Here is an 18310-nt window from a genome sequence, read left to right as displayed (position 1 = left end):
TCATAATGATTATAAATGCAACGTTTTGGTCAAAAATCAAATCAAATTGCCGTAATATTAATAGTAAAATAAATTAATTTAATAGCAATATTCCAATATTCCAAAAACAATACTATGAGATATCTATACTTATTAGTAGTGCGACGTTGTATAAGTTGACAGACCATCTTTGCTTAGAATCGTTTTTTGTGTATAATAAAATCATTGAATTTAAATTTACATCCATTAACAGTTACCTAGTCGATACCTACGTATCGTGTACCTACAGGCTACAGTACAGCAAAGTGGCACTCACTTCCTTACCTGGCACAGAACTTATAGAAGTCAAATATAAGTTTATTAACTAACTATTGTTGATTAAAAATATGTTAAATTTGTTAACATTAGTAAATAATCACTCTTTTTAAAACAAAGGTTGGACGAACTGTTGAATAATAGTAAGATAATTTAGTAATTAAAATAATAATTAAAAAATCAATATGTACCTAATTGCAATCAATGTGATAACCAACGTCAATCGCTGATTTTATTACGAAATAAGATTAAAAATTCACGATGTTGTTTTGTTATTATTTTATTCATAATTGGTTTAATTTGAATATAATTTCTGCATAAAAATGTATTTCTATATAGTAAATATGGACTTTATTTTGAGTATAATGATTTAGTTTTATAAATATTTTTCATTCATTGAAATGATCGCGTCTTTTTAATATTTAGTAAGTATATTGTGTTTTTTTTTTTTTGTAATATATATTAAAATTTGTTGTACAATTTTGTTTAAATTTATTTGATTCTCATGCCGTAAAATATTGGTTTGTCTTGAAAATATAAATCTTAAGTGATATTGTTTGAAGTAAGTTGTATGTATTGTGTATGTTATTACGAATATTAGGCCTAATTCATAAGTCCGATTTTTGACGCTGCGTTAATGGCATCGTAAATTACTGTATATATTATAGGCATTTATACTATACAAATGTTATGTGTATACTATTTATGAATTATAAATCAAAAATTGAATTATTATTAATGTTATTATTTATTATGAGTTGGTTATGTACCTACTATGATTTCTATAGAATTGTTTGTCTTCAAATTGATTTCTACTCGTTAGAGACTTAGAGTTATGCTTTATTATAACTCTAGCTATACAACATGACTTATAAAATATGACAAGTCATGATAGGTACCAATATTATAACTTGAATTTATTTCCAAAATTTTAGTTTGGATATTCATGAATTAATGATTTATAAAAAATTAGGTTATGAACTATTTGATTTGTAAAAAATCAAAGGAATACAAATTATAATACGTCGTTTATTATATTTTTATTGAAATTTTAATAATCGGTTAATCAATATTTTTAAAATATATAAACCAACCAATATCGAAAATTATTATTTTAAGTAGATTAACTTATGTAAATATTTTAATTAGGTAGTATAAAAATAAAAGTCATGTCTTATAAAAACACAGTCCATAATTTTCTAGGAATGATTTTGTACACTGTATTGTGCAAAATGTAGAGTACATTGTGGTAAATAAAGTTAACGAAAGATAAATTTAATTTCGAAATAGTAATGTATATTGCAGTGGTCTTCAAACTATGGGTTGCGATAAGTCTATTGTTTAAAATTTAAAAATCCATATATATATATTATATAATATTATAATATATTATGTATGCTAGGTTTGACATAAAAAAATTATTTCATATGACATTGGATAAAATAATTTTCGAGTAAACTGTAATATTTTATATTTTAAGAATATAAGAATCGTACTTAAAGCCAAAGCGTTGTCGAGCGTTAAAATAACGCAAGTGCTCACCGGGCCAGTCACAAGCAGTCATGCTCATATATCTCATTAATTTTTGTTTTTAGTATTACAGTGTACTCTTTTTTTGTATCATTACATATAATAAAAATGAAATATTACCTATTAAGCAATAGACATTAGGCAATTTGAACTATTTTGGCTAGCAAAGCTGACAAGGATCGCAAAAAAATCATGGTAAGAACAATGGGTCGCGAGTCAAAAAGTTTGAAGACCACTGGTATATTGTATACATTTTAATAGGTAGTGTTATAATTATAATTAAAAATGACCTGTGACATTCCGATAAAGAACTGTGGTAGTATAAGATTTATTCTCTATTGGACTCCCTATACTGAGCGAAATGACTATTAAAATTAGGTACCTGTATCATAAATTATCCAAATTTTTTTACAAACACATTAAATACGTACTGAATTATTTACATTATTGCTAATGTATATAAAATATTATAATCAATTTTATTGCCATAAGGATTTATTACCATAGAAAAGATTTTACTGTGTTTTTCATCGATAATTTTAGATTCTGAACGGAGTGATGAATGTATCGATTTTTGAATGATGTGTGTTTTTTTTTTATTTTTATTTTTTATTTTTGTACCTGTCATGACGTTTTGGAGTAGTAATAGTGCTTCGACTTTCGACTTCAGCCCTTCATTGAAAAGGAAAATTCATCTAGTTGGTACTTTGGGGGAGGGGGGTCAAAAGTAAAAAATTTCTAGTAGTTTTTAAAAGTGCCGGGAAAAACCCTGAAAAATAACGTAAAAACGGAAATTTTTACCAAATGTTTATATTATGGTTACCTATTCACGATTAATTTTTCAAAATATTTTGAACTTTTTGAAGCTACTTAAAGACAATTGAAATTTTTGACTTTTTTAAGTTTTTTTTTTTGAAATGCCGATAAAAAAAATTTGGCTTTCCAAAAAATCTTTAAAATTTAATACTAGGTTAATTATAAGTTGTGCTTATTGTTGTAAAAAAAAAAATCAAAAATCGTTAGTCATAATTTTTGTTTATAAGCATTTAAAGTTCAAATGTTTATGAAATATATCAAAATCGCGAAAATTTGCAAGGAATTTTGAAGTTGAAAATTCATAAAACTTTTGTGATTTATACCTAAGGTTAAAAATACCCAATACAAGGTTATTCATAAGTTTTCCTTCAAGTAATTATAAAAAAAAATTCCAGCGTCAATGTAGAAAGAATTTTATGAGCGTATGAAATTAAATTTTTTACGAAATCGCGGCGTAAAATAACGATATATTACAAATTAAATATAGGTAATAATATAATATATCCTATTAATTATCCTTGATTGACAAATCATCTCCGTTCAGAATCGTTTTTCGTATACAATGATTCCTGTCATTGCATTCAAATTTAACACATCCATTATAGAGACCAGTGACCTACCTACTCCTCATACTACTATACATCAAAGCAATATCCATTTTTTTTTTTTAATTTTAAATAGCGAAAAAAAGATACAACTCGAAATTTAGTGTAGCATAAATAATAAATATTACCATTTTCCTGCTGCTTTTTTAGTTTCCTCAATAATTGTAATAATATTACTAAGTATCACTATATTCGGTGATAATCAACCAAAAAAAATACGAAGTACATAGAATAGTCTACCAGAAACAAACTTTAATACTGAAGATTGAATCAAATTTGACAAATACTTGAAATACAAATCAAACATGTTATTGTAAAATAATTTCTCACTTTGTTCAAAATGTTGAGCCTATAAAATATGAAATAGACACATATGCATATACATGAATAATGGTAATGTGGGCACTCAAAATAATTTTGTTTTGTAGGTATTATTTTGTATTATTATTGATTCCATATTAATATTTAATAACAATTGAAAATAGCGATTATGTAGACTTGTAGATATATTTATTATTACATTATTATAAAATTAAACATAAATACATATTATTTGTTCAACACTGTTCATAGGTAGTACCTAGAAAATAATTATCAGTCATCGCCAAATTTAATAACTATATAGTTAATACCACGCAACAAAAAATCGATACTTTAAGTCACTAATAAATGATCAACTATAATAATATAATATTATAGTAATGATTGTTCTGAATTTCACAATGCATAGTAGATATATATTTTTAATTTGTAAATATTAATTGACCTCTCAGATTAGATCATTTTTATAGTTATTTTTGTTATGTAACCTATGCATCAATTTGAGTGCTTCACAAGTCATAAAAAAACATAATAATTGAGTGTGGCGTCCTTTAAAAGAGTATAATTGCTATAATTTTAATATTAATATAGAAGTCAAATTTAAATTTAAAATTTAAATACCAATTTTTGATCTTAAATAATTTATATTAATTAAATTTATTATATAATTTCACCTCTTAACCCGAATTTTTTGATGAATTGTTATGATAAAGGTATTAGTTTTACAGCATTGAAAAAATAAAAATAAAAATTGACCCGAATCAATAGGTAATTACTATCAACATGATACCCATCGTTCGTTGCTGATTTTATTATTAAGTGGGACTATTAATCAAAATTATTTATTAGTATTCTATTCAATATTGGTTTAATTTTTATATAAATACTTTACCCGACGTTATTTGTATAGTACATATAGACTTGATGTTGAGTCTATTAATCTAATTTTATAAATATTTTTATCTTAATTTTTTGATCACTTCTTTTTAATAATTAGGTACTATTTTATTTTATGTTTTGTTATGTATACTCATATTTTTTGTGTTATAATACTTAAATTTATTTGATTTTCGCGTCATAAAATATTGTTTTGTCTTGAAAAATATTAGTCCTAGGTGATATCCTTGAAGTAAGTCATATGAATCTATAATTATCATAATAAGAATACTTAATTTCGATTTTTAAAATCGAGAAGAGATCTTACATAGTATTTACAAATCGTAAATTGGATTACTTATAAATAACCAGATTAAGTATTAGTTCTATACAAAATTTTCCTTCTTTGATTGTTGTTTGTTAGAGATATAAAATTATGAATTTTGTTGTACAACTCGAAATTTTGACTTATGAAGCGTAACAAATTATAATTCTAAAATTATAACTGGTAATATAATCTTGTTTCCAAAATTACAGCTTGAATTTATATTTAACGCTTTGATTAGCACAAAAAATGCAGAGTAATAATATAATACAATTTATATACATAATAAGTACTTATTAATTTTTGATATCTTATATCAATTTTCACTGTTTGTTAATTTGTTTTAAGTTATAGTTATCAAATAAAATTGGATATGCACATTTATTTTAGTAATTAAATTATTTTTATTAGTAATTAAAAGTAGGTTGAAATCATTTTTGCTAAAAACATCAAAAATGTATAATTTATGTAATATAAATAATAATAGCTTTAATATTAGATGATATTCTTTTATTGTATAGATAATTATTTATAAGTGCACATACCAATGTACCGTCGAATTATGTGAAAAAATATTTTTAAATATAAAAAGTACATTTTTTATCAGAAACTAATAAGGTTTTTTTACCTTTAATCTAAAAGATTGAATAAATGTTTAAAAAAATAGAATAAAAAACACTTTTTATTAAATATCTAATAATTACTCGTTTTAATCATTATTTAAACGGCGATATAGATTGTATAGATATATTTTTAATTATATTATAATAAATATAACACAAATTAATATGATTTAATTGATTTATAAATTAGACTTAAGGTAAGTATGATAAAATTTAAAATTATAAAAGAGTTTTGCTTATTTTTATAACATTGTTTATAATTGCTAGCGAATACTTATCAGTTATTACTACATTTAATAACTATAGAGTTAACATCAGGTACAAAAAAATTCATACTACAAATCACTATAATTTAAATAGAAATTATCTGTTAAAAATAAATTAATAACTAACCAGAAACTTTTAATATTTTGTTATTTTTTATTATAAATATTTTTATTTCAGATTAATATGGAAATATTGATTATTTTTACGTTACTTTTCGGATTCGTATTTGGCGCAGATGAAGTAATACAATTAGACCAAGGAAAGTTGATTGGTGGTAGTTTAAGAACAAGAAATGGACGAGAAATCAAAGCTTTTCAGGGAATACCTTATGCCAAATCACCAACTGGAGATCTTAGGTTTAAGGTAAATCATACAAAATATCATTGTAACTCGTTGTAAATAAAAAGAATAAAACATCTGCTAGTGATTGAGACTTGACACTTATACTCACTATTTACATCACTAAACTTTCTAAAATAGTAGTATTAAAATATTCTTAAATTTAATTTAAATTGTTGTTATTAGGACCCAGTACCAGCAGAACCGTGGGTAGGCATATTAAATGCTACTACTGAGCCACAAGTATGTATTCAGAGAAATTTGTTTTATTATCAACAAGCAGACATTCTAGTCGGTTCAGAGGACTGTCTATATTTGAATGTGTATACTCCAAAAGTAATCAAATAATTTAAAATATTTAAATTGCAAAAAAAAAAAAATTAATGACCTAGTTAAATAAAAAATAATACATATTATAATGTACATAGATACCAAAAAAGGGTGATAGAGAATTGTTTCCAGTTATGGTTTGGATTGCTGGTGGTGGTTATTTTGCGGGTTCAGGAGGTTTAAGTTTATACGGTCCTCAATATTTGTTAGACAAGGATATAATTTTGGTTACTATGAATTACAGACTTGGAATTCTAGGTAAAATTATTTATTATTAAGTAACTGTTATGATATTATATATTAAATATATTTGTGATTAATATTTTTAGGGTTTTTAAGTACTGAGGACGATGATTTGCCGGGTAATTATGGTTTGAAAGATCAAGTCTTAACTTTAAAATGGGTAAAAAAAAATATTGGTAAATTTGGCGGTGATTCAAGAAAAGTTACAATATTTGGGGAAAGTGCAGGAAGTGCTTCTGTTGGTTTACATTTGTTATCTCCAATGAGCAAAGGTTAATTATATAAGCATATTATAAGATCAAATTAAACTAAATTTAAAATCATTTATGTTGTAGGGCTGTTTCACAAAGCAATCATGGAAAGTGCATCACCATTAAATATTTGGGGTGTAACTCCGCCGGGATATGCTAAACGAAGAGCTTCAGCTGTTTCAACTATTGCTGGATGCCCTGAAGATCCAAAACAAATGCTTAAATGTTTAAAAGAAGTACCTGCAAAAGTTTTGGTGAACCTTTATAACAGTTTTTTTGTAAGTATATAATTTTTTGCATTATAAATAAAAATACATTTGAAATGCATACTTTTATTTCTAAATTCATTCTATAAAAATCATGGTGTGTGGTAGTGTAGTTGTTCATTAAGTATTATGCTTAATTCAATACCTTTTTTTATTTATTCTTACAGGAGTGGAGAAATTATCCAATTATTAATTTCATGCCTGTTGCTGAAACCTGTAGCAGAAAAAAAGAATCGTTTTTATGCAATTATCCTTTGACTGACTTTAAACAAAAATCAAGAGTTCCAGTTTTAATCGGAATGAACTCGGGAGAGGGTGGTATTTTTGCATCTCGTAAGTTACCATGTTTTTATATTGCTTGAAATTATTAGTATGCATTCAATTTTCCCGATGAAAGCATTTTTATGACACCTTTCATTTCGGATGGTCGTAGGTGATTAGGTAATAAATATATAGTAAGAATTATAGCGAACTCAAACTGATAGACTGACAGTACTTTTTCAGTTTTTAGTTGTCTCAACGTTTGTTTTTGAACATTGGTTATATTTTGTGAAAAATGTGTGGTGAGTAAATATTAACGTATGTCTTGAATCATACGAGCAGTTCATCATTTTTTTAAGATTTATTTATAATGTTTTTATAATTTGTTATTTTTCATAGTTGATTAGATGTAAGAATTTCAGAACCAATGGAGAAACTTCAATTATTATCAGTCGTTTACAAATATATTTTTGTTTTTGTTTTTTCTATAGGAATGTATAATGCAACTGATCTTGTGTATACTGAGTTGAAAGAAGATTTCGATCATTATGTATCGTCATTTTTACAGTATAGATATACGACTAAGTATTCAGATATTCCAGTAATTGGTGACAAAATATTTGAACGATACTTTCCTGATGGGACTTTGAATAATCCTTTGGATGCTGTTAAAGTATGTTTTAGTCTTGTGTCAAATTATTCAAATATTTTTTTTACTTACAAATATAATGATATAATATTTTTATAATAGATAATAAGACTTTTTAAATACTTAAATAGTAAAATAAGTCAATTTTTATAGATTTTTTTGTTTAAAAATATGTATGTATTTGGTATCATGATACATTTTTTTACTTCTATATTTAAAAAGTAATTATTATTTAATTAACAATATACTTACAAATATTACAAAATCATTTATTTTAATAATTAATTTATAATGTTTTTAGATGATTTCAGGTGGACTATTTTTACATGGTATTTTCAAAATGGCAGTTGAGCTGGCATCACCAGTTTATTATTACATATATGATCATCAGAATTATGTTTCATTTAATTCATTGTACGGACCATACCCATTTCCAAAAAAATTAGGAGTAACGCACGCTGATGAAATAACCAGTCTGTTTTATACAACTGAACGTGGAGATTTGCAGGGCGAGGACCTTAATGTATCAAATCTTATGGTGAACATTTGGACAAATTTCGCCAGCACCGAGTATGTTATTATGATTGCATAGTCATCAGTCTCTATAATGAAATACGTTTAATTAAACTTTTATATTTTCATTTAGTACTATGACAACTGATGGCTCAAAAAAAGGAAAAAAATGGCCGAAATTTAAAAAAAAAAAATACGAATTTGTTTTGATAAATACAAGTATCCCTTTGATTAAAGAAGGACCATATGTTGATGAATATGAATTTTGGAATAGCTTGCCACTTTTATCTGGATTGAATGAACCTCAACGGTCAGAAAAATTGGAACTTTGATACTTAGATATTAATACTCGAATTGGCAAAATTAACTCATATTTAAGTAGATTGACCTTAAATACCTACTAATAAAAATTATACTTATATTATTAATTTATAGAACTTTGAATTTGCGCTAAATATTATGATGCTGGTTATTGTGTGTAAAATGTAGTAATTTATGTGGATGGTTAGTTTAATATAATATAATTTTATTTTATGCTGACGTATCTGATGTTAATTATTTGTTTTGTGAAATTATTTTTGCGTTGTCCAATTATATATCATATAAATAAATCATTTGATATTATAAAAATGATTAAATTAGTATAAATGTAATACCAATACAATTTTGTGTACACATATTATTTTGATGCAGAGATATTATTTAATAAATTTATATCAATTTCGATAAATATAGAAGACTTAATACTAATTTTCAATTTATTTAAGAGGTAAGAATTAATTGAACATTTTTTTAATTTACCAATATTTTTTATCAATAATATATATTTTTAACTTCTTTTATAAGAGGAGTGTTCAATTAGGTATCATTCTGGTGTAAAGTGTATAATTGAGTGTACCTTATCAATGGTAAGTTATTATTAAGTAGGTCAGTGTAATGGATGTGTTGAATTTGAGTTTAATGATACATCTTTGTACACATAAAATGTGTACAAATTTTAACTATGAATATTACTTATAACTATGAATAAAAAATCCCTGTTTACCTAATATTCTTATCAAAGTTTTTATCATATAGGTTTTTTTCCAAGCCTAAAAACTATCAATACTAAGAAAATATTAAAAAAAATAATAGCAATTTAAAATTCCGATTTTTAATAGAAATAAGAAATAAAAATATTAAAACTAAAATTAAAAAAGAAGAGCTAGAGGTTGAAATTTAGATATACGCACTAGTAATATTTCTATTTCTTATTTCCTTGTACTGTTTATACTAATATATTTTTATGTTGTGATGTGTATATATTTCCTATATTTTTGTCTATAATATTCTATAATATCTGTTTAAGTAGATTTAAGTGAATTCGATAAACGATAGTATTTCCTCTCTACACGTGTTATTTCAATATACAGTGGAACCTCAATAACTCGAACCTCTATAAGTCGAATTTTCGATAACTCGAATTTTATTTTGCCTCCAACCGATTCGAGTTATCGAGGTTCCGCTGTAATTGTATTTTATGACGTTGTTTTAAATTTATTATAGAAATGCATAAATAAGTGTTTTAATAAATATAAAAAATGGTAAAATTAGTATAACACAGAATAGAAAAAATCACTAATAAGAAAGGTGAGAGATGTGTTTCTTCTAAAGAGATAATTATTTTATTTTATTTTATACTTAGCAGTGTTAAAATATGTGTTCCAGGCTGATGGCAAACGTGGAAGCAGAATATGCTTATTACACTTTTATTATTATGAACGAATTTATATTGACAAAGAGTAACTTATGAGAAAAATAGTAAAGTTTTTGAAAGTGAATGTATACATATATAGGCGTGTAAATTAGTCTAATACGCACGAAAAACATTATGGATAGAAAATAGAAAGACAGAAAGACTGACGGGGTTTTTAAGCTTCTGGAGACTTTTTTTTTAAAGACAATTGTTGATCATGGACTATTCCTGATATTATCGTGTGAAACGAACTGTCAATAGAGATAATATTTAGTAAGTATGTGATTATGGGTATTTTCGATTATTTAATTATTTGTTTAGATTATTAATTTATTGAATCTTATTATTGATAAATTAATTATTCTGTCTTAATATATTTTAAATACATATCAATTAGTTATATATTACATACTATAAATAGTTTAAAATTAATCTAAATATTTTGAAAATGTCATATTATAATAGAAAATTGATGTCAACAATTTCTATAGATAATACTTTTCGAATTACAAAAATAAAAAAAATTGGCAAAAAATAGTTTAATAGTTCATTTCACGTGTGAACATATAATATTTTCAGTAATTAAATTTTTTTGCCGTTTGTGGCTTTACACTATGTAATTAAAAGCAGTTTACGAATATATAAACTTAGTAAAGGACTGCTGAGAGAAATTTTACGCAGAATAATAAAGAAAACATACGAGTGCTTCTTTATATCTATGATAATTTTTTGATATTTAAAATATAAATAATAAATAAGAGTATTTAAAGAAAGTAAAGCCTTAATTGTTCATTATTTTACCGATAAAATTATAATCTAATACTAAGTGTAGTCGGTTACGTCGAGTTTGCATATTTTGAAATATGTAACAATAATTAGTGTAGCTAGAAGTCTAATTTGTATTTATTTTTAATTATAACTTAATAGTATAGCATATAGCATTATTGTAAATATTAAAATAACTTAACTAAATAATACAAGAATGCAGTCTATACAGTATAGTAAAATAAGTTTAATTAATTGATAATAAACCATTTTATATCTCAACCGCTAATTATGTAACTAAATTGATGTGCTGATTATAATTTGTGATATAATTAATTTATCTATAAATCATTTTAAATTATATGTTTTTATAGTATTTAATGATTAATTTAAATTCAATGGGATTATAATAATTATTGTTGGTTACGTATAATATTATACATATTGTGTGTGATGGGTTTTTTAAAAATGTAAACAATGTTATAGAGACATATAATAATAATAATACATAAGGGGGGAAAGTAGGTAATCGCTTAGTAGTAGGTGTGCTCGAACACCAGTGGTAAAGTACTTCGTCTACGAGTAAGTCACTTTAATGTACGTACTAAATTTAAATATACGATAAATCGTTGTATACGAAAAGGATTTTGAATTTAGCCGATCTGTTAGCCTATATTACTAAGTCTATAACTGTATATTTTATAATGAATTTATTATATTGCTATTATAGTATTTTTTTATTTTTTTACTATTATAGTATTACGGTAGGTTGAGTTACTTTTTCCTGAAAAAATTGCATTTTTTATAGCATTAATATTTATAAGTCATTGTAATAGTATATATTTATATTATAATTATGTATATATTGTATTTTGTTATTATTAACTTTTGAGTTTCAATACTGAATCAGTACGGTGAAACGTTATGAATAGGTTCGTGGAATAAATAGGAAATAGCATACACTTAATATTTTAAATGTACAATAAATTAACTAAAATTCTGATTATCCTTATTTATTTTTCGATTACATTGAAAATAATACAACATTTTCAGTTCTTACCTTTAAAAAGTATCAATTAGATATAATTTTCCACCAGAAAAAATTTTTAAAGTTGTAAATCAAGGCATTTTTCCACTTAAAAACGTGTACTTACACCATGGACATACACAACACGCATTGTTAAATTAATAAACTTATCGCTTTGCTCCGAATCTATAAATAATAACTGTTATTAATTTTATATTTTAAGATTCTAATTTTATTTTCTTCGAATAAAGAAATATGTGAAATTAAATTTTGGTTTAATTGTTTAAAATGATCGTTAAAATATAATTAATCATAATTTATATTTCACATATAAAATAATGCAATCTTCATAAGACTAATATTTATTTCACACAGTCTACATGTAGCTACATAAGTTTCATGTGTATATAAAAGAATGGTGAAAAATGTATACTTGAAAGATGAAAGTAAAAAAAAAAAAAAAAAATACTAATAAAAACTATTGCCAATGAAATTCATTAATATGTAGATAATTGATTGTTGGCTAATTGTTAAAGGTCGTTAAATCAAAGGTCTTCAAAAGACAATTTTTGTCAACGTCAAATCGTGTTCACCGCGAGACAGTGCCAAAGCTTCGTTAATAATTGAACTACATCATCGTGACAGAGTATCGATGTATAATAGGATATAGGTTAGTAACTATTTTGTAGTATAAATACATAATACGTATAGGTACGTATGAATAACATAATATTATTGTTGTATTATAAATTTATAAATATAATATGAGTATTTTTAATAATAATTTAAACAACGGAATGGGATTCACACAGTAAAACTTATATTATCGTTCATTTAATTAGTTATCGATAACGCATAATAATATAATATATCCGCATTTAAACTGTGAAATGGCGAAAAGATAATACTCTCAACAGTGTAAATCGATTCTTACGTTTTTATTTTTATAGCACACCGACGCTCGAAGGCCGATCATAAACAACGTGTAATTGTGTTTAATAGTTATAGTTACCTACACCGTTACAATAATATAATGATTTATGTATGTTCTTTCACGTCGTTGTTAAATTATAATTTTAAATAGATACCTACTATTGTATAGTGTACACTACAGTAGTCAGAGTGTTTATTCTGCTCGCACCTGCCAAAATATTAGATTTATAGGTAGGAAGTTTAGGTTTGGAATTTTTTTTTTTTTTTGATCGAATTACAACATATTTTTTTTTTAAATGCACAATTTATATTATAGCTCAATATGCGTCATACTGTGTTGGTCGGTTTTACGTTACTTTTTGAATATGTTTTTTGCACCGGTCCACTGATAAACGTACACGAAGGCCAGTTGAAAGGAAAACAATTCTTGTCAAGAAACGGACGGAATTTTTTCGCATTTCAGGGAATACCATATGCAAAACCACCGGTGGGACAGCTTCGATTTAAGGTATTTATAAAACATCTATAATAATCGATCAATGTTTGTTTCATTTACGTTGTAAACGTTTATACTATAAACTTTATAGGCTCCGGAACCAATTGGTCCCTGGAAAGGCGTATTGAATGCTACATCGGAACCGTCGATGTGTATTCAAAAGAATCTTTTCTTGTACCAGACGTCTAATGTCCTCTTGGGCAGTGAAGATTGTCTATATCTAAACGTCTACACGCCTAAGGTATATATTTTTATTGACGTCATATAGACAAATTAATAATAAGCAGTATTATTATTAATATCAATATTTTCGTTGTTATGTACAATATATATCAATATATCAAATAGCTGCCCAAAATAGGTGTGAAAAATTTACCTGTCATGGTATGGATTCCCGGAGGAGGTTTTAGCTCGGGACATGGTGGTATGCGACTTTACGGCCCTAAGTATCTAATGGATAAGGACGTTGTTTTGGTTACAATCAATTACAGGATCGGAATTCTCGGTAAGAATAAATAAGACTAAATGTGTTCACTAAGCGTTTAACTGTGAGCGACTTTTTAAAGTATTGATGAATTCATGTATACATATATATATAGGATTTTTGAGCGCTGAAGATGACATATTGCCTGGAAATTATGGTTTGAAAGATCAAGTATTAGCACTTCGCTGGGTACAAGATAATATCTCCAAGTTTGGCGGCGATAATAAAAAAGTTACATTGTTCGGCGAGAGTGCAGGAGGGGCAAGTGTGGGTTTGCATTTATTGTCACCATTAAGTAAAGGTATACTTGCACATTTTATTAAAAATCACTAACCTAATATTCAAGATGAAATGTAAACAATAATGTAATTTCGATCTATTTGTAGGATTGTTTCACAAAGCAATCTTACAAAGTGGAAGTCCTTTTTGTTCATGGGCTGTCTTGCCACCGGGCTTAGCTGAGCGACGTGCCAAAGCTGTTGCTACAATTACTGGCTGTCCTCCCAATTCGGAAGATATGATTGACTGTTTAAGGCTCTTACCCGCCGATACATTTGTGCAATTGCATAGAAATTTTTTCGTAAGTTGAATTTAATTGTAATAACTTATAATTGTTTCAATTTTAATTGCAATATGAAATTAAATACAATAAATTATTGTATTAGTTTTATTCATATGTTTAATTTAAAATTGTTTAATCCAGGAATGGGAAGTACATCCATCAGTCACTTTTTCAGCCGTTGTAGAAAAATGCAATGACAAAAAAGATTCGTTTTTATGCAATTATCCTTTAAAATATTATAAACAAGAATCACTAGTACCAGTTATAATTGGAATGAATTCCGGAGAAGGTGGTTTTTTTGCATCTCGTAAGTAAAATCATAAAATTATAATTATTTTTTCGGAAGTACAAATGTGTATTATAAACTCGTCATACAAAAATAAATTAAATATTTGGGTGGACTGTGAGTATAACGTAACTTTCAATCTATGCCCACGGGCCACATGTGGCTCGCAAAAGTATTCTATGTGGCCCGTCACAAATTTATAAGTAATTTATTTTTCATTTTTCATTTTTTGATTGGGATTATTTTTACTTTTAAATTTGGTGGCCCACTCGGAGATGATTGTTTACCAAAGTGTCGCGCTGAAAAAAAAAGGTTGGGCATTACATTATATTATATGCGTTCTAGGTCAATAAGTTTTGGCATGTTATTGTTACAATAATTTTCATTTAATTAAGATATTATAAAATTAATATCATAAGTCAATCTTAATATTGTAAGCTACATTTTTTTGTTGAACTATCACAACGTAACTTACAACTTTATTAACAGTAGATATGGGTTCAGTTATTTATTTCATAAAAATAATGCTAGTATAATGCACATCAAAATATAAATTAAAAATAATGTGACAAAGAATTAATATAAGTCAATATTCTAAAAATTAAATAATTTATGTTTCTCCCATGCCTGAATGTGAAGAGTTTTAATACAATGTAAAGCCTAATTCAATAATGTAAAAAATATAGTTTGTATACAGTTTTATTTCCCTGTTTTTTTTTTTTTTTTAAATTTATTTCGTTATAGTGATATTATTTTTTTGATGAATAGGATTGTATAATGAAAATGGTCTTATCTACTCTGAATTTGAAGACAATTTCAGACGAGTAGTACCCTTAATGCTGCTTTATCATTTCACTGCTTCCTACAAAGACGTTGGTGTTATTAGTGACAAATTAAAACAGCATTACTTTCCAGAGGGGACTTCGATCGAAGAAAATCCTAAAAAAACAGTCGATGTTAGTAGTATACGTATAAGTATAACCATACATTTTTATGATTAATCATATGCTGACAATTTTAAATTATTTATTTCGTAATTAAAGTGAATTTTGTTATTTTTTTCAGATGGTCACTGGTGGTATATTCTTAAAAGGGGTTATTGACATGGCCAATCATGTAATGTCACCTGTACACTTTTATGTATACGACTATGTAAACAAGCATTCATTAAATACATTCTTCGGACCATGTCCAAAACATTTAGGTGTCACTCACGGCGATGAAATGATTAGTCTTTTCGACTTCATAGGCAAGCGGTTAAACACACAAGACGAAAATGTGTCTAAACTTATGGTAGACATTTGGACGAACTTTGCTAGCTCTGAGTATGGTTGATTTGATCTGTCGTAATAGTTTTCAGTGATGATTAAAATGATTAACAATTTATTTATTTTACAAACAAATTATTTACGTTTATAGTGACAAATTTATTTTATAAATAGAAATGTATTAATACTTAAAGTACAGAATAATCGTAGTACACAGACACAACAGAACCTGCAAAATTTAAATCTTTATTCTAAGTATTTAATTTTCAGACTTAAATGTTGTTTTATAAACGACTCTATAATGTAAATAATATGTACTTACTATACAGTATATAATACATATACTTTCATAAATATTAAATAATATATCTAAAATACAAAATAATATATTTTTATATTACATATAATGAATGATTTATCTGAACTGATTATAACTGATTCTATACAATGTTTTGTCTATAATGATATACGAGGCATATCCAGAAAGTAAGTGTACTAAGGCTCTCACGACCGCAGGAAATATTTTTTTACTATGTTCGCTATATAGCTATACTGCTGTATAGCTTTACTCCTCTCGTTTATAACAAGACCATCACAAGTTCAGTACGTTGAAAACTGTGGTCACAAGAATTTTTCTCGTGAAACATGTCGATCGAGTTTGCCGCCAAGTGCGAAATACGCGCCGTCATTCATTTCCTCTATGGAACGCTATAAACTGGAGGGTGATAATTTTCTCAAGTCTATTGTTACTGGAGATGAAACTTGGGTTGCACACTATATGCCTGAAACCAAGAGACAGTCCGAACACTAGTGTTCACCCTCAACCAAAAAGTTCAAAACCGATTTCAGTCAAAAAAATCATGGCATCAGTTTTTTGGGACCACAAAGACGTCATATTGATTGAATATTTACCTCAGGGTGAGACCATCAAAGCAGCAAGGTATTGTGAAACCCTATAAAAATTAAGGAGAGCTATTCAAAATAAAAGGAAGGGTCTGTTAACAAGAGGAGTCTGCCTGCTGCACGACAACTCCAGACCCCACACAGCCAATGTCGTGAAACAATTTTTGGGCTCATTTGGATGAGATGTTTTGAACCGCCCTCCGTATTCCCCGACCTGGCGCCTTCAGATTACCATTTGTTCACTTCCTTGAAGAAGCACATGTGTGGAAAAAAATTGTTTACTGACGAGGAGCTGAAGGGGCGGTCGAGAAGTGGACAAAGGAGGTGGCGGCAGACTCGATCGACATGTTTCACGAGAAAAATTCTTGTGACCACAGTTTTCAACGTACTGAACTTGTTATGGTCTTGTTATAAAGAAGAGGAGTAAAGCTATACAGAAGTGTAGCGAACATAGTAAAAAAATATTTCCTGCGGTCGTGAGAGCCTTAGTACACTTACTTTCTGGATATGCCTCGTAAAAAAAAAAAAGTAATTATGTAAACTCCTAACTAAATACTAATCGATATTATTTTATAGTTTTATACTATTATGAACGACTCTATAATCTATATGTATCTACTACACACTAAGTAGATATATTATACATATACTTTCATAAATAATATATCTAAAATACAAAATAATATATTTCTTAAACTAGGTATTCACAACGAATGATTTATCTTAATTCACATCTATTATTTATCTATGTGCTTATAGTTGATTTTCTACAATGATATAAAAATAAATAATTATGTAAATCTCTAACTATTAAAAACCATAATAATCGATAATCATTAAGCCTAAATGATATTATTAATCTTTGTAAGATTTGTTTTAGTTTTATAAGTTTTTTTTTTGAATTATAACATAGTTATGACAATTACAAGTGTGCAATATTATATATATATATATATATTTGTTTACATTTTTTTAGTAAGTTGACTATAGATGGCAAAAGTAACGGAAACTCTTGGCCGAGATATAACAAAAAGGACATGAAATATTTATTAATAAAATCATCCACACCTATTTTATCTGAAAGACCATTTATGGACGAGTACAACTTTTGGAGCGGGCTACCACTGACGCCTAGTGTCAATAATAGTCGAGAATATTCCAAGATTGAACTTTAAATGTGTATAAATTAAGATTGTAAGCGTCTTTAATTTTAACCGTTATTATTCTAAATGCATGTTAGAGTAAATAATTATTTAAGTTATTATTTGGTAATTTTTTTTTTTTAAGTTAATATTTTAGGAGAAAAATATATAATTATTTTTATACGTTTTTGTATACTTAA

At 26.3% G+C, this 18310-nt stretch overlaps 1 protein-coding gene across 1 annotated transcript; it reads left to right on the top strand.

The window, feature by feature from the left end:
- Nucleotides 1–4637: 4637 nt before the first annotated feature.
- Nucleotides 4638–18232, top strand: LOC113560932. The gene is made up of 19 exons (XM_026967069.1): nt 4638–4695; nt 5835–6020; nt 6183–6332; nt 6425–6584; nt 6656–6841; nt 6905–7098; nt 7254–7419; nt 7839–8020; nt 8298–8566; nt 8643–8838; nt 13286–13477; nt 13557–13706; nt 13814–13970; nt 14065–14250; nt 14336–14529; nt 14653–14818; nt 15566–15753; nt 15863–16122; nt 17945–18232. The coding sequence occupies exons 2-19, from the start codon at nt 5841–5843 to the stop codon at nt 18141–18143; spliced, it is 3375 nt and encodes a 1124-aa protein (XP_026822870.1). The 5' UTR covers nt 4638–4695; nt 5835–5840; the 3' UTR covers nt 18144–18232.
- The last annotated feature ends 78 nt before the right edge of the window (nt 18233–18310 follow it).

Source organism: Rhopalosiphum maidis, chromosome 1 (assembly GCF_003676215.2).
Source record: "Rhopalosiphum maidis isolate BTI-1 chromosome 1, ASM367621v3, whole genome shotgun sequence".
NCBI classification, from domain to species: domain Eukaryota; kingdom Metazoa; phylum Arthropoda; class Insecta; order Hemiptera; family Aphididae; genus Rhopalosiphum; species Rhopalosiphum maidis.
Note: the sequence above shows the minus strand (reverse complement) of the source record. Positions and strands in the feature narration are given on the sequence as shown.

Bases quoted from the DNA above. Each gene is read 5' to 3' on its own strand.
- LOC113560932 (XM_026967069.1), top strand. From the start codon at position 5,841: ATGGAAATATTGATTATTTTTACGTTACTTTTCGGATTCGTATTTGGC. The intron at 14,251-14,335 runs GTATACTTGCAC...ATCTATTTGTAG, and splicing joins ATTGTCACCATTAAGTAAAG to GATTGTTTCACAAAGCAATC. The intron at 16,123-17,944 runs GTATGGTTGATT...ACATTTTTTTAG, and splicing joins ACGAACTTTGCTAGCTCTGA to TAAGTTGACTATAGATGGCA.